Source organism: Eptatretus burgeri, chromosome 9, assembly GCF_056783735.1.
Source record: "Eptatretus burgeri isolate ZD-2024b chromosome 9, Ebu_testis_v1, whole genome shotgun sequence".
Classification (NCBI taxonomy): domain Eukaryota; kingdom Metazoa; phylum Chordata; class Myxini; order Myxiniformes; family Myxinidae; genus Eptatretus; species Eptatretus burgeri.
In genome coordinates, this window is record NC_140969.1 from 65643634 (window position 1) to 65670584 (window position 26951).

General features: G+C 46.7%; 1 protein-coding gene across 2 annotated transcripts in view; it reads left to right on the plus strand.

Moving 5' to 3' along the window:
• The first annotated feature begins 4860 nt into the window (after positions 1-4860).
• Positions 4861-26951, plus strand: part of LOC147020251 (procathepsin L-like) — a 56453-nt gene continuing 34362 nt past the window's right edge. The window contains exon 1 of one of the 2 annotated variants that reach the window (XM_085895481.1): positions 4861-5133. In XM_085895481.1, the coding sequence (XP_085751607.1) occupies positions 5119-5133 (15 nt within the window). In that variant the 5' untranslated portion in view covers positions 4861-5118. The remainder of the gene's footprint in view (positions 5134-26951) is intronic. The other variant, XM_085895482.1, reaches the window with a different exon arrangement.

Genomic DNA, 26951 nt, shown 5'->3' on the forward strand with positions numbered 1-26951 from the left:
GGAAGGATAATAATAGATTTACTTGGTCAGAAGGCTAATAATAGATTTACTTGGTGGGAAGGCTAATAATAGATTTACTTGGTCAGAAGGCAAACAATAAATTTACTTGGTCGGAAAGCTAATAATTGATTTACTTGGTTGGAAAGCTAATAATAGATTTACTTCTTTGGAAAGCGAATAATAGATTTACTTGGTTGGAATGCTAATAATATATTTACTTGGTTGGAAGGCTAATAATAAATTTACTTGGTCAGAAAGCTAATAATAGATTTACTTCGTTGGAAAGCGAATATTAGATTTACTTGGTGGGAAGGCTAATAATAGATTTACTTGGTCAGAAGGCTAACAATAAATTTACTTGGTCAGAAAGCTAATAATTGATTTACTTGGTTGGAAAGCTAATAATAGATTTACTTGGTGGGAAGACTAATAATATATTTACTTGTTGGGAAGGTCAATAAAAGATTTACTTGGTTGGAAGGCCAATAAAAGATTTACTTTGTTGGAAACCCAATAAAAGATTTACTTGGTTGGAAGGCCAATAATAGATTTACTTGGTTGGAAAGCTAATAATAGATTTACTTGGTTGGAAGGCTAATAATAGATTTACTTGGTCAGAAGGCTAATAATAGACTTACTTGGTCGGAAAGCTAATAATAGATTTACTTGGTTGGAAAGCTAATAATAGATTTACTTGGTTGGAAAGCGAATAATAGATTTACTTGGTTGGAAAGCTGATTATATATTTACTTGGTCAGAATGCTAATAATAGATTTACTTGGTCAGAAGGCTAATAATAGATTTACTTGGTCAGAAGGCTAATGATAGATTTGCTTGGTCAGAAAGCTTATAATATATTTATTTGGTTGGCAGGCTAATAATAAATTTACTTGGTCAGAAAGCTAATAATAGATTTACTTGGTTGGAAAGCGAATATTAGATTTACTTGGTGGGAAGGCGAATAATAGATTTACTTGGTCAGAAGGCTAATAATAAATTTACTTGGTCGGAAAGCTAATAATAGATTTACTTGGTTGGAAAGCTAATTATAGATTTACTTGGGTGGGAAGGCTAATAATAGATTTACTTGGGTGGGAAGGCTAATCATAGATTTACTTGGGTGGGAGGCTAATAATAAATTTACTTGGTTGGAAAGCTAATAATAGATTTACTTGGTTGGAAAGCCAATAATAGATTTACTTGGTGGGAAGGCTAATAATAGATTTACTTGGTCAGAAGGCTAACAATAAATTTACTTGGTCGGAAAGCTAATAATTGATTTACTTGGTTGGAAAGCTAATAATAGATTTACTTGTTTGGAAAGCTAATAATAGATTTACTTCTTTGGAAAGCGAATAATAGATTTACTTGGTTGGAAAGCTAATAATATATTTACTTGGTTGGAAGGCTAATAATAAATTTACTTGGTCAGAAAGCTAATAATAGATTTACTTGGTTGGAAAGCGAATATTAGATTTACTTGGTGGGAAGGCTAATAATAGATTTACTTGGTCAGAAGGCTAACAATAAATTTACTTGGTCAGAAAGCTAATAATTGATTTACTTGGTTGGAAAGCTAATAATAGATTTACTTGGTGGGAAGACTAATGATATATTTACTTGTTGGGAAGGTCAATAAAAGATTTACTTGGTTGGAAGGCCAATAAAAGATTTACTTGGTTGGAAACCCAATAAAAGATTTACTTGGTTGGAAGGCCAATAATAGATTTACTTGGTTGGAAAGCTAATAATAGATTTACTTGGTTGGAAGGCTAATAATAGATTTACTTGGCCAGAAGGCTAATAATAGACTTACTTGGTCGGAAAGCTAATAATAGATTTACTTGGTTGGAAAGCTAATAATAGATTTACTTGGTTGGAAAGCGAATAATAGATTTACTTGGTTGGAAAGCTAATTATAGATTTACTTGGTCGGAAGGCTAATAATAGATTTACTTGGTCAGAAGGCTAATAATAGATTTACTTGGTCAGAAGGCTAATAATAGATTTGCTTGGTCAGAAAGCTTATAATATATTTACTTGGTTGGCAGGCTAATAATAAATTTACTTGGTCAGAAAGCTAATAATAGATTTACTTGGTTGGAAAGCGAATATTAGATTTACTTGGTGGGAAGGCTAATCATAGATTTACTTGGGTGGGAGGCTAATAATAAATTTACTTGGTCGGAAAGCTAATAATAGATTTACCTGGTTGGAAAGCGAATAATAGATTTACTTGGTGGGAAGGCAAATAATAGATTTACTTGGTTGGGAGGAGAAGGCTAATAATAGATTTACTTGGGTGGGGAAGGCTAATAATAGATTTACTTGGGTGGGAGGGGAAGGCTACTAATAGATTTACTTGGTGGGAAGGCTAATAATAGATTTACTTGGTGGGAAGGCTAATAATAGATTTACTTGGTTGGGAGGAGAAGGCTAATAATAGATTTACTTGGTGGGAAGGCTAATAATAGATTTACTTGGGTGGGAGGGGAAGGCTAATAATAGATTTACTTGGTGGGAAGGATAATAATCGATTACTTGGTTTGAAATTCACTGTTCCAACAGAAACAGTTATTGTTCTGTGAGAGCAAAAACCCTTTAGAATGACGTCGAAGGAGCAGACAACATCACATATGGTAATATTTATTAAATCAGTAGAAAAATTTATAAAAGTAAACTGAAGGAGCACGCAAACAATAACCACAGCCACGACAACAACTACATGTTATAAAAGATCACTTTTCGTATGTTTCACTTCATTTTACATCTTCATTGAGATTCACAGACAGACATACAACATGTTTATGAAGTACAAGTGGACAACATTCTGTCTTTTGATTGAATCCGTCAGTGAAGCGATGGGTAAGCACGCCTAATATTGTATCTTCGATCGGTAGGTCCAAAGCATGAGGGTAAGTTATCTTCTGATGGACAATTGGATAAAAAGACAAAGGAAGATGCATTGTTTTGAAAACTAAAACAAGAAGTCCTACATGAGCAAGATTATTAATTCCTGGTGTGGATATCACAAAAAATGGCACCGACACTACTATTCGTAGTTAAGGGACTGCACGAGGAAAAAAGGAGTTATGTGTTTATTTTTGAAAACTAGGCAACTGCGTTTGCATCATTACTGGGATGAGGGGGTGCAGCAGTGCCATTGGTGCAGTGCCCCCATGTCGGTGAGAGCAGGAATTTGGTCAGGGTGTCGCCGATAACTCGCTGCCTATTCGCCAAGGACACCGTGGGATATTTTACCAAAGTGGACGATGGAAACTTTGTGCTTTGATTTTAACAGACTGTTGTGGGGAAAAGGTGAACAACAAACTTAGCGGTCACTGCATTCACATGTCCACGTTGACCAGTAGGAGAAATGAATGTGAGAGTTTGTACAAGGTGTGTGTGGTCGTATGGCAGCTTAGCTGCCGGGGTCGCTATCATTTATTGAAGCGCGACTGTGTCGCGGATGCAGTGCCCCTCCACCAGTACACACACTGGAACTGTTACTCATTTCGCCAATCTCGGAAGGATGACAGGCTGAGTCAACCGCCCTGGTGTATTAATTCAGCGGCCGACGGGTCTTGAACTCAGGACCCTAGGATCCCAAGCCACCACCCTAACCACTGAGCCAACACCAGGCTCCTTTGTACAAGGTTACAAGGTAGGGCTCTTTTGGTGGAATGTTACATTGTGTTTGCAGTGGAATGCTTGAATGAACAGTCGTTGAGTAAATGAACAACGGGACCAAAAAGGCACCTCCAGCACCTCGTGATACAGTGCTGAGACATCCAGATCATTCTCTGTAATGCAAGACAATATGACAACCCAGACATATACATAAAAGGTGTCCGACGAAGAAGAGTGGAAGCTATCCCTGTGCCAGACAATGCCTGACTGCAGCCAACATCTGTCACAAGGACGTTCCTGCACGATGATACCCAGATGCTCCCAAGGTCTCCACATATTCATCCAATTAAATACACGTGATACGGACTTCACTGATTTCCATCTTGTCTCCCAGTCAATGTGCAATCGTTTCAACAAGGGTTCGTTCACGAACCTCGTGCGAGGGCAACCTCTGACTCGGTGAACTTGGGCATGTTTGTATGTATGTATCTCTCTCTCTCTCTCTCTCTCTCTCTCTCTCTCTCTCTCTCTCTCTCTCTCTCTCTCTCTCTCTCTCTCTCTCTCTCTCTCTCTCTCTCTCTCTCTCTCTCTCTCTCTCTCTCTCTCTCTCTCTCTCTCTTTCTCTCTCTTTCTCTCTTTCTCTCTTTCTCTCTTTCTCTCTTTCTCTCTTTCTCTCTTTCTCTCTTTCTCTCTTTCTCTCTTTCTCTCTTTCTCTCACACACACACACACACACACACACACACACACACACACACACACACACACACACACACACACACACACACACACACACACACACACACACACACACACACACACACACACACGAGTGATTCTTCACCATTCAGAGAGAGGGTGAAACCGATACATAGCACGATTAATATTTCATATGGAGCCTGTGGTTGCTGGTTGCATGATTGCTGGGAGCGCGCTGCTGTGCCACTGACGCAGTGCCCCCTGTCCCCAGTAATCTGGGACTCATTTTTCCGACCTCAGAAGAATAACGGGCTGAGTCAACCCGCCTGGTGTTGTATAACGGAACAGGTCTAGAACTCAAAACCCGAAGATCTTAAGCCAGCCACCTAAACCGTGAAGGCAACACCAGGCTGGGAGAGGAGGTTATTGAAAATGTTAATAATAAGGGGAGAAACTTCAAGTCCAATTAGACGTGGGTGGTTGTTAATGAAGGAGCGAAATAGCAAAAGAGAAGAGCAGGGAGAGCGGGTGAAGAGTTTCGGATTTGAAGAGTGAATCACACCGTGGAGGGACAGATGACATGGATATGTTTGGATAAAGAGAGTTAAGTATAAACAGAGCGATCCTTCGGCACGCAGCAGCAGCAGCAGCGGCTACTCGCCACATCGACACAAGTTCACGCCCCCCTTTGGGGTCTCCAAACAAAGGTTTCGCTGCTCGTCTTTCGGACACAGACACCCGAGGAAGCAAACGGCACGGGGACTTGTGTCCGACCTGCCACGTCCGCAACGATGTGCAATCCACAGGCAAGTACACTCGACTCGTACACTCTGGGCCAAGGGGGGGGGGGGGTGCACACTCGACTCGTACACTCTGGGCCAAGGGGAGGGGGTACACACTCGACTCGTACACTCTGGGCCAAGGGGGAGGGGTACACACTCGACTCGTACACTCTGGGCCAAGGGGGGTGCACACTCGACTCGTACACTCTGGGCCAAGGGGGAGGGGTACACACTCGACTCGTACACTCTGGGCCAAGGGGAGGGGGTGCACACTCGACTCGTACACTCTGGGCCAAGGGGGGGGGGTGCACACTCGACTCGTACACTCTGGGCCAAGGGGGAGGGGTACACACTCGACTCGTACACTCTGGGCCAAGGGGGGGTGCACACTCGACTCGTACACTCTGGGCCAAGGGGGGTGCACACTCGACTCGTACACTCTGGGCCAAGGGGGAGGGGGTACACACTCGACTCGTACACTCTGGGCCAAGGGGGGTGCACACTCGACTCGTACACTCTGGGCCAAGGGGGGGGTGCACACTCGACTCGTACACTCTGGGCCAACGGGGGGGTGCACACTCGACTCGTACACTCTGGGCCAAGGGGGGTGCACACTCGACTCGTACACTCTGGGCCAAGGGGGTGCACACTCGACTCGTACACTCTGGGCCAAGGGGGGTGCACACTCGACTCGTACACTCTGGGCCAAGGGGGGGTGCACACTCGACTCGTACACTCTGGGCCAAGGGGGGTGCACACTCGACTCGTACACTCTGGGCCAACGGGGGGGTGCACACTCGACTCGTACACTCTGGCCCAAGGGGGGGGGGTGCACACTCGACTCGTACACTCTGGGCCAAGGGGGGGGGGGTGCCCCCTCGACTCGTACACTCTGGGCCAACGGGGGGGGTGCACACTCGACTCGTACACTCTGGGCCATTGTTGTAATTCTTTCGTTCTTCATAACTTTCCATTTCGTGATGTCAGAAAGTATTCACTTTATAATTATTACTTGTTTAAACTTTTAAGCATCCTCATGTCTCGCTGTGTCATGAGAGGCCGTTACGTCCTGAACTTTGCATTCTAATGATAGAATCGGTGTGTGTTCGTGTGTGTGTGTGTGTGTGTGTGTGTGTGTGTGTGTGTGTGTGTGTGTGTGTGTGTGTGTGTGTGTGTGTGTGTGTGTAATGTTTTCACCCCTTTCAGTTTGTTAATTGTTGGAATCCTTCGGATTTCGGTAATTATGTTGGTCGGTTGTGTGTGTCATTTTGTGTGTTTGTCTGTCTGTTTGTTTGTGTGTTTGTTACCCTGCAGCAGCCACACTGTTTCAGCGATCATGACCAAACTGGGTGCAGACGTCGGCCGTGGTCCAACTTAGACACTTGTCGATTTTGGTGAATCTAGGTCAAAGGTCAAGGTCACCGAAAAACCGAAATTCTTATTTTCGCAATAACATCCGCTAAAATTGTTGTATCAACTACAAACCAAACCCAAAATGTGCATCTTCCAATTCTGCATCCAACCATATGTCTCATTGGGGGTGTCACTCCAACACCCTTCTTAGCAGTCGGGGGTCGAATATCAGGGGGGTCGGGTCAAAACTTTCAAATTGCGCTAAAAACACCATTTCAAGTCCGATTGACTTCCAAGTTATGATCATGACCAAACTAAGTGCTGTAACTCATTAAACAGTAGCACTATCGACTTATAAGAACCAAATTGATTTCCAGGTTTTTGTTTTTTCAGAGATCATCGAGATATGACAAAGTTATTCTGGCAATTTCTTGCTCAACGAGCAATTTCATTTGTTTGTTTGTGTGCAGGATATCTCAATAAGTTTTGGATGGATCCGGATGAAATTTGGTGGAAAGTTGGGTGTGTGACAAGGACAAGCTGATTAGATTTTGGTGAAGATCTGGATCCGGATGAGATTACTAGAATTTTTAAAGTGATTCTTCACCATTGAGAGATCGGGCCAAAAGCAATACATTGCACGATATCTCAAAAAGTTTTGGACGGATTCGGATGAAACTTGGTGGAAAGTTGGGTGTGTGGCAAGAACGAATTGATTCAATTTTGGTGAAGATCCGGATCTGGATCTGGATGTGAAAATTATTTAATTATGAAAGTGATTCTTCACCATCGAGAGATCGGGCTAAATACGATGTACTACTATAAATCATGATATTTCAAATATGTATTGGACCCGATATGTTCTCGTGGATCAGGCATTACATGGTGGAGGTACGCACTCTACCGTGTACCCTTCTCGTTTTGTCTGTTACGTCCTGATCCCTTCAGTGTACTAGCTTTTTCATGAGCCTCGACTATGTAGACAAAAATATTTTTGATTTCACCCTGAGCATAAAGTATGAAAGTCTCTCAGGAAAAGTGGCCATCTGGTCTAAAAATGGTGGAACATCCCACAGTGATAACTGAATTGTCTGATTGGTCGATACCAAGAAGTGTGCAAACTTGTGTCGGGGTCAATGGTGATCACACGTGTTACGAAAACCATTTCTGCAATGCTAACTTGTCTGTGATCATTTATACACGAGTTTTATTGCTAATTCGAATGATCGTGTCGGTTTTTTTTCACTTAAAAACTCAACTTTGTCTTTCGTCAGTAAAAAAAAAGAAGTCATGTTTGCTTCTGGAGTGTGCAGGACAACATGCTGGTCTTCTTGAACCACAATATGGTCACATTGTAATCCTCGTTTCAACCTTTAAAAAAAAACACACTTCACGGTTAACTTTTTTTTGAAGTCCTCATGAATTATTAAGGTTTTAGAATCCCTTCATTCATTTTTTTTTTCTGGTCATTTAGTCTTTAAATCCTTTAATTTGGGAGCAGTTAACAGTTGCGGATTGGTAACACATAAATGTAAAAGTGATAGAGTACATTTCCAATACGACAACGTGTTGAAGTCCAAGTAGACTGAAGGTTTATTCCATACAAGCCCCCCACCAGCCCCCGTGCTCTAACCACATCTGGAAATTTCACGCGAGGAGCGCATGTCTCGTGCCTCTGTTTTCTCTTTGGACGACGTGAAAAGCCTGGCTCAGCACCGCGTGACATGTCTCGTGGGTACAATCAATGCAAAGTAATAAAAAGAACAACATAAACTAGAAGGGTACTCTGTAGAGCGCATACCTCCGCCACATAATGCCTGATCCACGAGAACATATCGGGTACAATACATTTTTGAAATATCATGCGATACAGCACTGTATCATTTGTGGCACGATCTCTCAATGGTGAAGAATCATTTTAAAAATTAAATAATTCTCGTATCCAGATCCGAATCCAGATCTTCACCAAAATCGAAACAATTCGTCCTTGCCACGCACCCAACCTGTCCACCAAGTTTCATCTGAACCCATCCAAAACTTTTTGAGATATTTTGCTATATATGAGTTTAGTGATATCTCTCAATGGTGAAGAATCATTTAGAAATTCTAGCAGTCAGTTCGTCCTTGTCACACACCAAAACTGTCCACAAAATTTCATCCAGCTCCATCCACAACTTTTTGAGATATTCTGCACACAAACAAACAAACAGACAGAAAGGGGTGAAAACATAACCTCCTTCACTTTCGGTGGCGGAGGTAAAAAGGACGCCAAACACACATGCATGGGGTGGACAAGGTGGAGACAGCGGATGCATGGGGTGGACAAGGTGGAGACAGAAGGAAACACTGAGGAGGGAAAACCTGAAAATTAGAAGGAGGAAGGATTTGGGTGGGGTTAACTAGAGTAGAAAAGATCATGGTTTTGGATTTGGGACGATTTGAGATGGTAATGAACAGTAGTCGTGAAAACCTGGAGGAAAGAAAGAAATTGAAGAGGATGTGAAACTTGGTTCCACAGGCGAGAAAAAAGAGGAACAAATGAGTGGAGGTGATCAGTCATCCTGGATTTAGATAGTTTCACCAAAGGAGGGTTGATGGTGGACCGGGTGGGTGAGCCCTGCAGAAACTTGGGAGGGATAAAGCACGGAAAGAATAGAGGGTGGAAGACCAAAAAGGAGGCAGAAGAAGACAGATGGTGAAGTGATAGGCCCATTGACTCAGTTTCATCACAGGCGATTGTAATAATCTCGAAGGCCTTGCTCGCCACGGTGTCGAGCTGAGCGAGATGTGGGGCAGGGTTGCCAGCCCAGAGGGGAGAGCAGTACTCCATGAAGCTGTGGATGAAGGCCTTGTAGCTCGATATGATTTTATTTTTGAAATCAAGATTAAATACATTTCTATTTATCTCTCATTGTTGCTGCCTGCCAATAGTGTCTCTATTCCTCTCTTTCGTTATTCATCTGTCTCAGGAGAAGTGAATTCTTGCAGACATTTTTCTGTAAGGCTCACTTGGCTGCACCTGGATGGGTTTGAGGGTAGGAGGATAGCGGCTGAAACCCGAATCCTATCTAGGTTCCTCCTGATGAATCCATCTTTACTCTTTACTTCTTCACGTTCCTTCTGATGATTCCAATGCAGTATTTGGCCTTCTATTTGATTTCATTTCAGGGGATATTTAGAATTTTCATAAAACCTGCATTGTATTTGTTCTTGTATTTATTTACTGTGTGCCTTTGCTTTCAGTTTTATTCAATCTATCTTCATCTGCCTCACAGAACTGACTATCATTGCTATTAAACTCCATACCCAAGTTTAAAAGGATATGTTGCCAAGCCAAGAATGTTTTAACAGGCATTGTGTATTGTGTAACCCTTTCCAAAGAACATTATCTTTGTTGTGAGTCAAGACGGATGATGATAAGAGCTCTTTCACCCAGATGGCTCTATTTTGTTGTATCTCTTATTTGTTTTAATTAAACCTCACAATGATTCTGTATCTGAATCAAGTTTTGCTACAATAAATGGCCGATCAATTTACTGAAGAATCTTGATTATAAAAACTTAATATATTCATCATTCATTATAAGTTTTAATACAGTAACTAATACATGTACTTCATGGAAGAAGAAGGATAAAATAAAACAATAAGTTAGATAATCTGGTTTATTAATTAGTTTTGTTCATACGTCAATATATATCTATATTTGTATACCTATTTTTATGGAGATTGTGCGATTGTGTTTGAACAGGGTAAGCATCATAACCACAGCATGTTTAATGCTGGATGACACTTTATTTAGGCCTAAGTCACATTTGGCACGGTGGCTGTAGGGTCTACAAAATCTATGACCACTGGCAATTATAGGGCAGCCGCAGTATTTCCACGGTCACACAATGTAGCAGTCACATGTTTTTTATTTTTCGGGGAGCCGCACAGGTTATTTAGAAATTGTGGAGACCGAAAACGTGGGGGTGCCGTACGGTCTTTGATTTGATGTCGCACGGTGACCTTAGGGCGTCCCTGTGGCGGCCATATAATTTTCAAGGCAGACGCAAGGTGCCCGCAAGGCGACCGCAAGGGGGCCCTAAGCCGAACGTGCGGCCAGATGGACGGTAACGAGTGGGTATATATACCAGTTCTTTTTTTACTGAAATAAAAATATAACAGTTCGGAATATACCAGTTTATATAACTGAATATACTATAACTATAATATATATAACTGAATATACCAGTTCGGAGTACACACCTATACTCCGATCTCTAGCGGTAGCGCACGGTGGACGCAGACTGCCACGGAGGCCATACGTAGGACGCACGGCGGGCGTAGGGGAACCGTGCGTCGACCCTGCGTTGCCCACAGGTAGTCACACAGACCGCAAGGCCACTGTACGTTGAACACAGGGATGCCTTAGGGCTACCCTACGGTGACCCCTACGGCCTGTAAAAGATAGCCATATGGTGTAGGGCCGCCAACCAACCTCAGATAGCCAACCCTGAGGCCACTTCAGAAACTCTGCGGCCGCCGCACGTTTCTGTCAATTCAGGGGGGGGTACGGCCGCCGTATACTAGCCGTAGAGCAAATGTGACTTAGGCCTAAAGAGCTGGATAATACAGGGTGTGGCATTAATAACGAACAAAGAGTTTGTTCTATAGATAACATGTATAAACATAAGAGAAAGAACCAAAATGAAGAAGAAACTCTTCACTCATCATCTATCTATAATTCCAGCAATGTGTGTGTGTGTGTGTGTGTGTGTGTGTGTGTGTGTGTGTGTGTGTGTGTGTGTGTGTGTGTGTGTGTGTGTGTGTGTGTGTCTGTATGTGTGTCTGTTTGTCTGCGACTGCCGTTTCTCGACGACCACCGGTCCGATCTGATTGAAACTTGCAGGATTATTGCTGGGGATCCGTGGATGTGCCTTTTCAAGGTTTGATATTAATCGGACAAGCGGTTCCCAAGTTACGGCCATTTATCTGTCAACCAATGACAAGACACGGTGCTATGATGTCACAATTAATGTTTATTTATTGTTTGTTTTTTTTGTACGATTGAGGTCACAATTCTTCTTCTTCTTTGTTTGGTATGACGTCACAATCGACGCTGGGGACCTGAGTATGTGCCTTTTCAAGGTTTGATATCGTTCTTCATCCGTTTCAGCTGTTTCCCAAGTGTTTCCCAAGGTTTTAAAGCTGTTTTTTCCCAAGGTTTGAATTAATTGTTCAAATTATTAATTAATCCCAAGGTTTGAATTTTCCCAAGGGAAAGAGCTGTTTCCCAAGGGTTTGAAAGCTGTTTTTTTTCCCCAAGGTTTGAATTAATTGTTGTGCTTGGTAGACATTTGTGAATACATTCACAGAGAGAGGGGCGAGAGAGGGGGGAGAGAGGGGGCGAGAGAGGGGGGAGAGAGGGGATGAGAGAGGGGAGGGAGAGAGGGGGGTGAGAGAGAGGGGGCGTCACAATTCAAGAGAGGGGGAGAGAGGAGGGGTGAGAGGGGGGGCGAGAGAAAGGAGCGAGAGGAGAGGGCAGAGAGGAGGGGCGAGACTAGGGGGGAGAGAGGGGTGGCAAGAGAGGGGGGGAGAGAGAGGGGTGGGGAGAGAGAGAGGACCATCACAATTCTTCTTCTTCTTCGTTTGATATGATGTCACAATTGACGCTGGGGACCTGAATATGTTTCCCAGGTGTTTCCCAAGTTATGGCCATTTATGATACGGTTGGTCCGATCTAATTGAAATAATGCCCCAATCCAGTTGTCGTTTACGAGAGCGAAGGGATGAAGCTGCACATACTGGCACGCACCTACGGGCCTGCACTAGTGTTTGGAAATTGTGTCGATACGTCATCACCAGAGTGGAGGCAGCCATATTTGTTCAAATTGCATTGTGGGCATATTTGCCAAAATAAAAGGAAAAACAATTTATTTTCATTTACTGATATCCTTTGTTGACTAGAAACCAAGAAAGACAACTGGGAAAACAAATCAGAGAGAAAAATTAGTTTGCGCTTAAACGGGAACTGAAACAATTTTTTTCTTCTGAAAACCATTGTGAATCATGAATCACGGTCTCTTTTGAAGGGAGAATGAATTTTAACATTGGTTGCCAACCGCAAAGTGTCGAAAAAAGCCCGAGAGTGTCGATTTTCGATTTCGCCAATGACGTCGCTCGCACCTTGAAGCCAAATTGATCCGAACGGCGGTTTTTCATGGAGAAACAGAGCATGTCGAGCTCGGATTCAGATACTGATTTCACCATCACAAGTAACTGATGGTTCTCAGAATGTTGAAACTGATCGGTGGGATTTTGGAGAAACCAGTGGAGACAAAATTAGTGATGGAAATGCTTTTGGGGGGGTTGTGAAGCCGTATCGTTTCGAGGCTTGTGCGAGCGATTCAGAGGGAGAAGGTGGAAGTGTTCGTGAAGATGAAAATGCTTGTCACATGATCACTTCAGCTCAGATGGGTTTGATTTTCCTTTCAATTGACGGTTTGTAAGGGAGGGATTTTGTATTAATTGATAAATCAGTTTATATATTAGGCCTACTCAAGCAGAAATACCCATCATTGCCCGACAGCCGACACCGCGAACAAAATGGGCGACAAATACCTTGTCCCATCGTCGCAGGCTGACCAGGTGTTTTGTATGTTATGGGATCGTCCTGTTTCGTACTTTCCTTGAATGTCATTTTTGTCTGTGCCGTGTCCCAACGTCATGTCTGTGAGGTGTTGATGTCCCTTCCCAGTGGATTGGGGATTGTGGAGGAGGGAAAAGGGGTGAGGAGGGTGGAAAGGGAGTGTTGGATGGTGATGGGTATTGTGGGAGGAGGGGGGTATTATGTGATGTTGGAATAGGTGTGAGTATTGTGAGGGTGATGGTTGATGGGGGATTGTGGGGGGATGGTTGAGGAGAGACCCTGAAAGTTTTAGCGTCCTCTGTCAAATCCTATCGAAGGAGTAAATGATGTATACCTGCATAAGTTCTCTCCACCATAATTACATGGTGGTTCATTTGACTTGCAGAAATTTGTGTTGATAATTAATAGATAATTATTTTCAGGTGTTCTTGTAGTAACTGCCGGGCAATGGCAACAGGTGTTTGATTCATTGCTGAATTTGTCCATGTACGTGTGCATATGCTGGTAGCTGGGTGGAGATGGTGTTGCAGTTTCGAGTGACGGCTGTTTCTTCCACTTAATCATGGGGATGGCATTCTCTCTCAATCGTGGCAGATAACCACAACATCTATCCATCTCGGTTGTTTCACAACAATGCTCTGTAAAATGTTCCGAGTACAAAAGCGAACATTTTGTCGGCCCGATCCACGTACGGGTATTTTGGACAAACCTCATCCAATTTCTGGAAAACTTAGGGTGTTTCAGCCATTGGTGTAGCATAAAAACATCTTGGTTTGTATTAGTATACAAGCACCAAGGACGCATCGACTCGGCATATTTGTGGAAATTCGAAAAGTATTCGTCATTTGAGTTCAATCGTACGGATCTGGTGGTGTACGTCGAGGTGCAATATCATGGCTAATCTGAAGAAGATTTCGATGTTTAATCGCAAATTCACCGACTTGATCATTCGGAAATCGGAAAAAGACACAACATATCTATTTTGTGGGGTATCGAGGGATAGATTAGCGTCGAGGTGGTCTGAGCGTTTGGGTTCCCCTTTAACGCACGCCGAGGAAATACAGGAAACTCAGGAGGATCACGACAGGGTTGATCTTGTTTTTCTTTAAATACTTCATGACGCATGACCATAGTGCCAAATTCAAATGAATAACGATGTGAATCAAGTGGTGGTATTTGAGGTTTGTTCAAGTAGGGGTGTATGTGTGTGTGTGTGTGTGTGTGTGTGTGTGTGTGTGTGTGTGTATAAGTATATATATATATATATATATATATATATATATATATATATATATATACTGATACGGCTGTGGAAATTCGCATTACACCATGAAGGGCCCGTAGGTGAGATATCTCTAAGTACATGTGTAGTTAGCCCCAAATCCGTTGTCTAGAGGGAATTTATGTGATTCATTCGGGCTGCGACGCTTTGAGATAGCCGTTTTTCTGTTCTATCTTTATTTTGAACCAACCACGTCTCAACCGCCATCACACAACAACCACTTTAACCACCATGCCAGCCATCGTCACCAACTACAACCACGCTCCAACCCTCAGACAACAACAACAATGCCAACAGCCACGACCTTTACCTTCACAACTCAATCCCGCAAACATCGCATCACCTTCATTCCCAAACGGCGCCATAACCATCAAACCACCACCGATAAACCCTCCACCACCCTCACCTCTCTCCTTCTATGGCCATTCCCGCACCACCTGTGAACACTGAGCGTCGGGCTGTCTTGGGCTCGTTCAGCGATACGCACCGAGCCGCGAGCGCAAAATAGCGGCCTTTCCGAGGGAGAATTTGGATCAAGAACACTACACGCCCACTTCTGATCCGTCCAATTAGCAAGCGCGGAGCGGCTTGGCCCCGCCTCCAGGCGCGTCTGTGTGAAATCGATATATGCAAATTCTAGGATCAGGGGAGGTTCACGCCCACTTTTCCTCCGTCCAATTGGCGAGCGTGGCTCCGCCCCCGAGGTCATCCTGATCCGGATATTTGCATATTGTTTTCTCCTGCCGGCTTATAAAACGGCGAGCGCAAGGCGAATCGTGGCAGAGTGTGGCAGTAGCAGAGTGTGGCAGTAGCAGAGTGTGGCAGTAGCAGTGTGTGTCGGCAGGGCAGAGTGAGTCGAGTCATCGGTGTGGCAGAGAGTGGAGTCGGGTGGCGAGTCATCGGTGTGGCAGAGAGTGGAGTCGGGTGGCGAAGTCATCGGTGTGGCATCGAGTTGGGTTCTGCAGTCGGCTGAGGAGAGTTGCGGGAAGAGGCCAAGGAGCTCGGGTCTGAGGCGAGAAGGACGGCGGTCGGCGACGAGGTCGCGGTGTGAGATCGCTCGTCGCGGGACCCAAGCCAGCCATCCATTCTCCTCTCCCAGGGCATCAACAATTCCCCCTTTCCCCCATGCTGAGATAGTGCAAAAAGGGGGCCCCGTTCCCACCCCACTCCAAACGTCGTGCCAACGAAACCCGCCAAGGAGCACAGAGTCGGGGCACAGCCAACGTGTCACGAGGACGCGGGTAGGACCCCCCCCCCCCCGGTCTCGCGGGCCTGGCCGATCCTTCAGGTCACGCGCGCATATTGGCCTACATGCCCATCTGCCCCCTTGTCTATGAGGGTGGCTTCTTTCCTTTGCTTTTGAGTAAATGTGTGTTGGCACCATCTGTAAAGTAGAACTGTATAAGTGTTGCCGTGTGTACGCGTATTCGGTCGTAACTCTGCGTCATTGTTTCTTTTGTTTTAACTGCTATATGTGCATTTTGACTATTTGGCTGTATATGTGTGCTTTCCGTGTGTCAGGTAATAAATGTGTATTGTGTGAACTGTTTTCCCATTTCGCTTTGTCTTTTCTTTATTGACCCTCCATCCTGCTTCACGTAAAGGGTTCGTAGTGGTCTTAATACGCCCGGTAATTAATCTAAACCATCCAGGTCGGCGATAACACCGCTCGGTTATCCCGAGAGTACGGAATGGGCCGCCCAAGCGGCTCGTGTCCGGAGTCGACCTGCGACGAGGTACGATCACCCGGTTTACCATCCGCGTGGGTACTTAGGTAGGTCGAGTTTGGCGAACAACCCTATCCTACGCGGGTGGCCGATTGCAACGATTGTGGTGAGGTCGAAAGGCCCACCCATGACTGGCTCCGGGCGATAGTTCCCGGAGGGTCACGACTGAATTGTCTGTCCGGTGGGCGACGTGCCGCGATCCGAGTTACGTGGCCGTCCGCACGCCGGCGGGCGCGAATTCGCAACAATATATATATATATATATATATATATGTATATGTATATATATATGTATATGTATATATATATATATATATATATATATATATATATATATATATATATATATATATATATATATTGTTGACGCAATTGTGTGGTTTCAGTTTTGAAAATTATTTCTGTACAAGACTTTTTCAGTTATTTCGTTTTCTCCGCCAACTTTTAGTTACGGTAGTCGACAGGCTCACTGTTACTGGCTATCGACTACCGTTTTGCAGTGTATCAATTTTTCCCCAAGTTTGAATATTTTCCACACTCATTCAAAGTGAACATAAGTATAATACATACTCTCCAAAGTTTTCATGTGTGCAATTAGCAATTTAATTACATCAGAAAGCTTCACGGAGATGAACATAATCCTCAAATAGTGATGCAACTCCACTGGGTTTGGAAATCGTGTTGACGACGTCACCACAGTGGAGGTCGCCATATTTGTTCATATTGCATTGTGGGTCTATTCGCCAAAATAAAAGGAAAAACAATTTATTTTCATTTACTTGATGTACAGTATTTTGTACACGAGAAACCAATAAAGACAACGAGGATAATAAACCAGAGATAAAAATTGTTTGCAAAAAAAATTGTAAAAATAATGTACACTTGAGGCGATGCCGGAAACTAAAGAGGTTCATGACAGATGTGATCTTCTGCTCATTTGAATACCTCACACACAGTAATACCAAATTAAATTGAATAACTTCAGTGTAAATCCAGCGGTGGTATTTGAGGTTTGTTCAAGTCGTTATATACAGTGCCTTCAGAAAGTATTCACACCTCTTGACTTTTTCACATTGAGTTGTGTTACAGCCTGAATTTAAAAATGGATTAAATAAAAAAATTGGGTCATCAATCTACACAAAATACCCCACAATTACAGTGAAAACATCTTTTTAGAAATTTTTACAAATTAATTAAAAATGAAAAGCTGAAATGTCTTGAGTCAATAAGTATTCAACCCCCTGAGTCAATACTTTGTGGAAGCACCTTTGGCAGCGATTACAGCTTCGAGTCTTCTTCGGTATGTCTGTATCAGCTTTGCACATCTGGATTTGGGGAGTTTCCCCCATTCATCCTTACAGATTTTGCTCAAGCTCTGTAAAGTTGGATGGGGAGCGTCGGTGAACAGCAATCTTCAAGTCTTTCCACAGATTCTCAATGGGATTCAAGTCTGGGCTTTGGCTGGGCCACTCCAGTACTTTCACATTCTTATTCTGAAGCCATTCCAGTGTTGTTTTTCTGTATGCTTGAGGTTATTGTCCTGTTGGAATATAAATCTTGGCTGCAGTCTAAGGTCTTTTACACTCTGAAGCAGGTTCTCATCAAGGATTTGCTTGTATTTGGCTCCATTCATTGCTCCCTATATCCTTACAAGTTTCCCAGTCCCTGCCGTTGAAAAGCATCCCCAGAGAATGATGCGGCCAACACCATTGCTTCATGGTAGGGATGGTGTTAGATGGGTGATAAGCTGTGCTCTTTTTTTGCCAGACGTAGTGCTTTGCATTTAGGCCAAAGAGTTCAACTGTCATCTCATCAGACCACAGGATCTTCGCTTCATGCTCTCAGAGTCTCTTATGTGCCTTTGTGCAAACTCCACGTGTGCTGTCATGTGCCTTTTTCTCAGGAGTGGCTTCCATCTGGCCACTCTCCCATAAAGCCGAGATTTGTGAAGTGCTGCAGAGAATAATATCCTTCTGGCAAGTTCTCCCATCTCAGTCCAAGGAACTCTATAATTCTGTCAGAGTGGTCATTGGGTTCTTCGTCACCAACCTGACCAAGGTCCTTCTTGCCCAGTTTCTCAGTTTGGTTGGATGGCCAGCTCTAGGAAGAATCTGAGTCGTTCCATATTCTTTCCATTTCCTAATGATGTAGCTCACTGTACTCTTGGGAATGTTTAACACTCTAGAAATTGGTTTATTCCCTTTCCCAGATCTATGCCTCCTCACAATTCTATCTCGGAGTTCTATGGACAGTTCCTTGTACTTCATGGTGGAGTTTCTGCTCTGACATGCACTGTCAACTGTGGGACCGAATACAGAAACGTGTGTTCCTTTCTAACTCGCGTCCAATCAATTGAATTGGCCATAGGTGGACTCCAATCAAGTGGTAGAGACATCTCAAGGATGATCAAAGGAAAATGGATGTACCTGAGACCAATTTGGAGTGTCATAGAAAAGGGGTTGAATACTTGTTGATGCAAGACATTTCAACTTTTCATTTTCAATTAATTTGTAAAAAATTCGAAAAGCATGTTTTCACTTTATCATTATGGGGTATTCTGTGTAGATCGATGACAAAAAATATTTAATGTAATCGATTTTAAACTCAGGCTGTAGCACAACAAAATGTGACAAAAGTTGAGGGGTGTGAATACTGTTGCGGATTTCGCGCCCGCCGGCGTGCTGACGGCCACGTAACTCGAATCGCGGCACGTCGCCCACCGGACGGACAATCCAGTCGTGACCCTCTCGGACTAACGCCGGGAACCAGTCACGGGTGGACCTTTCGGTCTCACCGCGATCGAGCCAATCAGCCCCCGCGTGGGATAGGGTTGCTCGCCGACCCGACCTACCTAAGTACCCACGCGGAGGGTAGACCGGGCGATCGCACCTCGCCGCAGGTCGACTTCGGACACGGGCCACTTAAGCGACCCGTTCCGTACTATCAGAATAACCGAGCGGTGTTATCGTCGACCACGACGGTTCGATTAATTATCGGGCGTATTCAGCCCACTACCAACCCTTTACGTGAAGCAAGATGAGGATTCAATGGAGGAAAAGACGAAGCGAAGCGGGAAACAGTTCAACACAAAGCACATTTATTCGCGGCACACGGGAGCACACATATACAATTCCACCAAATGCACACAGAAAAGACACAATGTAATTTACACAAAAAGCAAATGTAAAAGCGAAAACACAATGCAGAGCTAATACCGACTACCGAGCACACGGCAACACTTATACAATTCTACTTCACAGACGGCGCCGACAACACATACCCAAAACCAAGGAAAAGAAATACCCTCAAGGATGAGGCGGGCCTGAGGCCGAGACCGGGTCGCGCCTACCCGTCTGGTGATGAGACGCGGAGCGGCGATGGTGCCTCAACTCCGCGGGCCTCGCGGGCAGTGTCTGGTAGGGGGTGGGAAAGGGGCCCCCTTGGTCGCACTATCTCAGCGCGGGGGGAAACAGGAGGGGGTTGCTGATGCTCGGGGTATAGAGGATTTTTATTGTCCCGCGACGAGCGTCTCCACCTCGGCCAGGTCGCGCTGTCGGCCTCCCTGGGGTGCAGCTCCCTGCACGACGCGAGCACCCCCTCGTCTGCCCTCGCCGCCTCTCCACAGCTCCGTCCCCTCCGTTCCGACTCCAACGCACACGACGACCAGCTCCTTCTCGCCAACTCCACCGCCCGCGAAGTCTTAACTCTCTGATCTCGACTCTCCTACTCTCCTCTCTGGACTGACGAACACGGTCCTTTTATCAGCCCCGTAGCTTCGCCCTCTCATCCTTGACCCCCTCCCTTCGACCTTTCACCTCGCTCCCCATTGGCCCGAGACAAAGTGGGCGTGAATGCTTTTTGATCCATAAATTTGCATATATCGATCGCCCTGGAGGCGGGGCCAAATCGCCCCTCGCTCACCGATTGGACGGCAAAAAGTGGGCGTGTGTCGTTTTTGATCCGTTTTTGAAGCACAAAATCCGTGATTTTGTACACGCTGTTCGGCGCGCGCCCTGCACGAGTCCAACACCGGTACCCACAGGCGGCGCAAGAACGGTGGCGATGCGACGGCTGCGAGGTGTGACGTGAAGGTCGTGGCGGTTGTGGTGAAGCGGCGTTGTGGTTGGTGGTTGATGTTGTGACTGGTGGTGGTAATCATGGCGGTTGGTCCAAAATAAAGATAGTAAAAGAAAAACGGCTATCCTGAAGAGTCGCAGCACGCATAAATGACATGTATTCCCACTAGACAACGGGTTTGGGCCTAACTACACATGTACTTACCGAGATACCTCACCTAAGGGACCTGAATGGTGGTTTGCGAATTTGGTAACCACAACACTACCCCCTCCCCTTTTTACAGACTCGTCTCGAGTCGTCAAATTTTCGTGTGCCATCATGTGTAGTTTTCCCCGAGTACATTTTACCTACGGATCCCTGAGTGCGACATTCATGGTATTCGTGTCCCCAAAATAAATAACCTGAGGGCTGCGTAACTATCTAAACAAACTCACTCACACGGACGACTTAAATAAAATTGCCGGCGCTAGACAGACATGCCGGGGGCGCACTCATATTTACAGTACATCTTAACCTTAACTTACAAATTTTACACTAAACCATGGCCCAGGATCATTGAACTCTGCAAAAAGAAAGCAGTTAGCAGGGAGCCAGGCTGCCCGCATGCAGTCTCTGGCTCAAAACAATGCAGGTGACAGGGAACGTGGCTGGCTGCTCACACGCAGTCCAAGGCCTTCCCTTTTGAACTGAACTCAGTGAACCACAACGGTGCTTGGGCTGCACAAACGCAGTCTCCGTGCCAGCTCAAGTGGCACACGCAATGAGCACAACGAATGGATGCATGGACACAAACACGGTGCACGGGCCGCCACTGCAGGCACGTGTTGTAGCTGCCAACAGGGCAGTTCTCGCAGCTTGCAAACTGTTGCCTTGATCCTGGCGCACATGGAAATGAACAGGGGGGGGGGGCAAAGCAAAAATTGAACGGGGCTGGTTAACAGGGGCAGTGGGCATGGCATGGCAAAGGCAGCAGGAAACACAGCCCGCAGAAGAAGGCCGCTGCAGGCAAACACAGCCGGCAGATGAACTGGCCGGCACAGGCCTTGAAGAAAAAACAGCCAGCCGGCAGATGAAGTGGGCCGGCACAGGCCTTGCAGCACAGCAGCTGCAGACGATCCAGCCGGCACAGACCTTGCAGCAAAATAACAGCTGCCGATGAAGTTGGCCGGCACAGGCCTTGAAGAAAAAAACAGCCAGCCGATGAAGCTGGCCAGCCTTTGCCGTTCAGTGGAGGTTGGTGGAGGGGGTGCGGTGGTGCTGGCCACTCGGAAGGCGGGCTCGGACCTACCTACCTGTCTCCCTCCCAACCTATCGCCTTTGCCTGTCACTGTACATACCCACTCCCTTAATTTGTCAAACCCCAATTTAGCCCCAACTTATTTTTTTGTTGTTTTTATTTTTACTCCCCCACTATAAATCGTCCCCTAACCCCCTTTATCGTCCTTGTTCGGCTAACCTATCCTGTCACCTAGCCGACTCCCAACCCCTACGTTCCCTTCCCGGAGGGGAATAAGGGAGAGCTAACGTCCTGTGTCGAGGCCCAATTCAAGCCTCAGAATGGCCTCCCCAGAGTTCGGCGATCTATAACCAAAGTGGGTCCAGCGGCCCACAACGACAGCGCAGGGATGGATGGTGCGGAGGGGTACATCTCCTAATCTACCCTAACCATTTAACTGTTAAACTACCCCGGGGCTTTCAACAAGCGCCTCTCGCTTAAACTATTGGTTCTAACAACCCAGATTCCCGTCGCCTGTGTTGGTGTCCTCACAATTTCGGGCCTCGCCCCCCAATTTTCGCTCCGTGCCCTCACACGGTCTCCTGGCTAGGACACGTGGCTCCCTTTGGCAGGCACGACCCTCTGCCGAATCTCCCGCTATGGCACCCCCGGGCACTACACTGCCTCCGAGCCTACCAGCTCCCTAACACCAGGGAGTGCCCCCTATGGCACCTCCCCTGAAACGCACACGTGGCAGGCTGGCTTCCCAGGCCCCTTTCCGAGGGTCACCCTTGCCCACAACACTGCCCACGCGGCTAATGGCGCCCCGGGCCCCCGCACCAAGCAGGCGCACCCGTGCCCACTACGCTATCCCGGCCCCCCATGGGCCCTTGGCCTACCACGGCCGACTAGCCTGGTGCCCGGGGTACCCACTCAGCGATACTCACCTTTCGCAGCCACGCTCCCAAGCCCGTCAACAGGGCTCCTGCACCCCTCCAAATGGGTCTCGAGCCTACTTTCCCACCAACAACAAAACGACCTCCATTTTTCAATTTGACTAACCCAGCTAACTCAATCTACACTGACCCCGGGGTCCCTTGGGCGGGAGTCACTCCTCCCCCCAATCACTCATCGCACCATGCATTCCCCATTCACTCCACACACACAGACCCGCTGGCCTCACTCACTCACCAAGCACATGCCTCACAACTCACCAACTCTTCAACACACTCACCGCTGAACTCTGCCATTCTTCTAACTACATCCCCTAACTAACTCGTGCTCCCACGTCGTCCCTTAAACTATAGCACGTTCCATTTAACCTACGTAGCTAAGCTACGTCCCCTCTACACATTCACCAGTCTGTCTCTGTCTCCTAACTCAAAAAAAATCATTTTATTTCCCAACCTAAATCTCGCTACAATCCCTCTAACTAATCCATTCCACGGACTCCATGAGGACTTACCCCTGCCCCATGAAGTCGGTCTAACTAAGCTAACCCTTCCCCCTAACTAGTTTCCATCCTGTGCCCAGGTAAGGGGGTCTTCCACACCTTGCCCAGGAATCCTGTGCACCCGAAAGTGAGGCTTGTTTTCTCTTTTTTTTTTTTCCATGCGCAGCACCTGCGCGGCAACTCACGCACTTTGCACCTGCCCGTGACGTCATGCAGCTGCACGTGTACCTCGTCCCTCCTTGGACGGTACCATCCGGCCGGGATACCCCTCCTGCCGGATTCCAACCCCACGTGCAGCCATGACGTCACCGTGCGCATAAAAAAAAACACAAGCCCCACGTCTCGAGGGGTTCCCCACGCGAACACATGTGCTTTGCCCGTTGGAGCTTAACACACACGATCGCGTGGAGAACCCGTCCGGTCCAAATCCGTAGTCCTGCCTAAACTTTGTCCGTCCGCGGGATCGGCAAATCCACCGCGTGCGTTTCCGGACCGGGACTTCACTCTCGCAAGCGAGCACGTGGCGGTCTCGTGCGTTGCACAGCACGAACCTCGTGCTCACTGCTGGGTGAACCCGGCACGGTCCCCGAAACAACTACAGCCGCTACCCGGCTTTCTCTCCTCTGTCGCCGTCTCCGTCTCCATTCCACACTCGCATACCTGCGTGTTACGACGCTCACACTGCATTCCATCACATTCACACCGGGAGATGCGGCTGCGTGCTCCCGCATGCCAACCGACATCTCCCTCTCATACCGCTCTCTCACACACACGGTCTCCCTTGCACACAGCGACCTTGCACACGGCCGTTCACTCACGCATGCGGGGGCACTCACCCGCGGTGCCTCACTCATACTCCGTGTCTCACTCACACACGCGGGGGCACTCATCCGCGGTGCCTCATCCACACACGGCGTGCTGGGAAGCACACACTCCGGCACACTCGCCACCACACCACTCACACGTGGTGCCTCACTCATACTGGCCGTTTCACTCACACACACGGCCTCACTCACACACGGTGCCTCATCCACACACGGCGTGCTGGGAAGCACGTACCCTGGCACCATCGCCACCACACCACTCGCACACGGGGTCGCTTCCACACACGGTGCCGCACTCACACCTTGCACCACACACACAGGGACAACCACACTGGGGATTCGTGTCCCCACAAGGGTCTCCGGGGCCTCTATACCCCCCAAGCTCTCCGTGCACCTGTCCACAGCACCCGTCCCCTCAACCTCGCAAAGCACGACCGAACTCACCTGGTCGTGACTCACCTCAAGGGGGCAGACTCCCTCCCCTCGTTCCTGGAGGAGGCCATCCAGGTGCTCGCACTGGGTCTCCACCCAGTCCGCCAGCTCACCCCCATTGTCCTCCACTACCTCCGTGTGTGTGTGTGTGTGCGTGCGTGCGTGCGTGCGTCACTCACCCCGTCTTCATCGTCCAGTCTTCCCTCAATTTTTTCTGTCTCCCGTGTCTCTATATATTTTCTCTCCTGGTTCCTTTTTTCTGTCTCTTCCTGGTTCCTTTTTCCTTCCCATCTGAGTCGTTCTTTCTCTCTGAGCCCCATTAGCTGTTCGTTCTCCCTCCGTTTTAGTTGTTCAATTTCACACTCATAGAGTTGTTGTTTTCTCTCCCACTGTTCCTCCTGCTCTTTGTTTTCCAATCTCATCGTTTCTTTCAATTGGCTCATTTCCTTCCTGTGTTTCATTCGCTGTTCTCTCACTACTCTTCCTCGTTTCCTCTCCTGTCCTTCCTTCTCCAGTTTCATGGTTTGCTTCATTTGGTTAATCTCCTTTTTGTGTTTCATTTGCTGCTGTCTCATTACTCTTCCTCGTTTCCTCTCCTGTCCTTCCTTCTCCAGTTTCATGGTTTTCTTCATTTGGTTAATCTCCTGTTTGTGTTTCATTCGCTGTTCTTTGTCTATCTCCTCGTACTCCAGCCTCAGCTTTTCTTTCAATTGGTCAACCTCAGATTCATGTTCTTTTTGTTTTCTATTCCATTGTTCCTCTCGTTCTTCCCTCTCCAATCTCGTTGTGTCCTTCAATCTCCTGATTTCTCCTTCCTGCTTCATTCCTTGCTCCTTTACTTTCTCCTCGTATTCAAACCTATTTTTTTCCTTTTGTCGTTCAGTTTCAAATTCATACTCTTTCAGTTTTCTATTCCACTGTCTTTCTTGTTCCTCCTTCTGCAATCTCGTCATTTCTTTCAACTGACTGATTTCTTTCTCCTGTCTCATTCGTTCTTCCTTCATTACTCTTTCTTGTTCCTCATTCTTTAGTCTGGCCTTCGCTTCCAGCTGTTCGATCTGTACAGTGTGGTTTCTTAAAGTTTCATTTTCCGTTCTCTTCCTTTCCTCTTTTAACACTCTCAGTTCGTTTTGTAGTTCCCTCTCTTTGTTTTGGTGTTTCTGTAACTCAGAAACTTTCTTTTCCAATTCCTTTCTCATCTCCGCACACTCAGACTTTGCTTTGGCTTCAAACTGTTCTTCCGGCTTGCGCTTGTGGTTTTCTACCCGTCTTCCCAGTTCCTCTGTCTCCGTTTTTCCCTCCAGTCCCAGCTTATCAACTCTCTTCGTCATGTCTTGAAGTCTTTTCTCACACTCCACCGTTTCGACCTTCAATCCCTCCTCTGTCTCCTCCTGGCTTTCTTTTAATTGGTTTTTCGCTTCGAGTGCGTTTCCATCCATTTTTTTATTTTCCATTTGTTGCGTATTTCTCTTCATTTCGTTGTTCCCTTCTTTCATTCCGTCAATTATGCTCTGCACGAGTTCCATAACGTGCTGTATTGTCACCTGCCCTGGCCACTCCCACTGACTACATTTAGTGGTGGAGTTATAAAAAAAAAACCGACCAGATGAACGGCATCGATGCCTTTCCCAACCTTCTGGTACGGGTTTCTCTTGCACGGTGATCTCGTCCTGAGCCATGGATTCTACATTACTATTACACATACCTAATCCACCCGGCACCCGCTCGCCTTGAGACGCCATCTTGCTTCTCGTGAAGGGTTAATTTGAATCGCTCGTAATTTGGAGGGAATCGTAATCGTAATTTGGAGGGAATCTCACCCCTGGACCGATTCCCGTGAATTTAATTGGAGACAGGAGAGCCCGTTTTCCTGTTCTCCGATACCAGTGCCGCGAGGAGGGCGATGGATTTGTATCGCACGACCTGACACCAGTGTTGCGGATTTCGCGCCCGCCGGCGTGCTGATGGCCACGTAACTCGAATCGCGGCACGTCGCCCACCGGACGGACAATCCAGTCGTGACCCTCTCGGACTAACGCCGGGAACCAGTCACGGGTGGACCTTTCGGTCTCACCGCGATCGAGCCAATCAGCCCCCGCGTGGGATAGGGTTGCTCGCCGAATTCGACCTACCTAAGTACCCACGCGGAGAGTAGACCGGGCGATCGCACCTCGCCGCAGGTCGACTTCGGACACGGGCCACTTAAGCGACCCGTTCCGTACTATCAGAATAACCGAGTGGTGTTATCGTCGACCTCGACGGTTCGATTAATTATCGGGCGTATTCAGCCCACTACCAACCCTTTACGTGAAGCAAGATGAGGATTCAATGGAGGAAAAGACGAAGCGAAGCGGGAAACAGTTCAACACAAAGCACATTTATTCGCGGCACACGGGAGCACACATATACAATTCCACCAAATGCACACAGAAAAGACACAATGTAATTTACACAAAAAGCAAATGTAAAAGCGAAAACACAATGCAGAGCTAATACCGACTACCGAGCACACGGCAACACTTATACAATTCGACTTCACAGACGGCGCCGACAACACATACCCAAAACCAAGGAAAAGAAATACCCTCAAGGATGAGGCGGGCCTGAGGCCGAGACCGGGTCGCGCCTACCCGTCTGGTGATGAGACGCGGAGCGGCGATGGTGCCTCAACTCCGCGGGCCCCGCGGGCAGTGTCTGGTAGGGGGTGGGAAAGGGGCCCCCTTGGTCGCACTATCTCAGCGCGGGGGGAAACAGGAGGGGGTTGCTGATGCTCGGGGTATAGAGGATTTTTATTGTCCCGCGACGAGCGTCTCCACCTCGGCCAGGTCGCGCTGTCGGCCTCCCTGG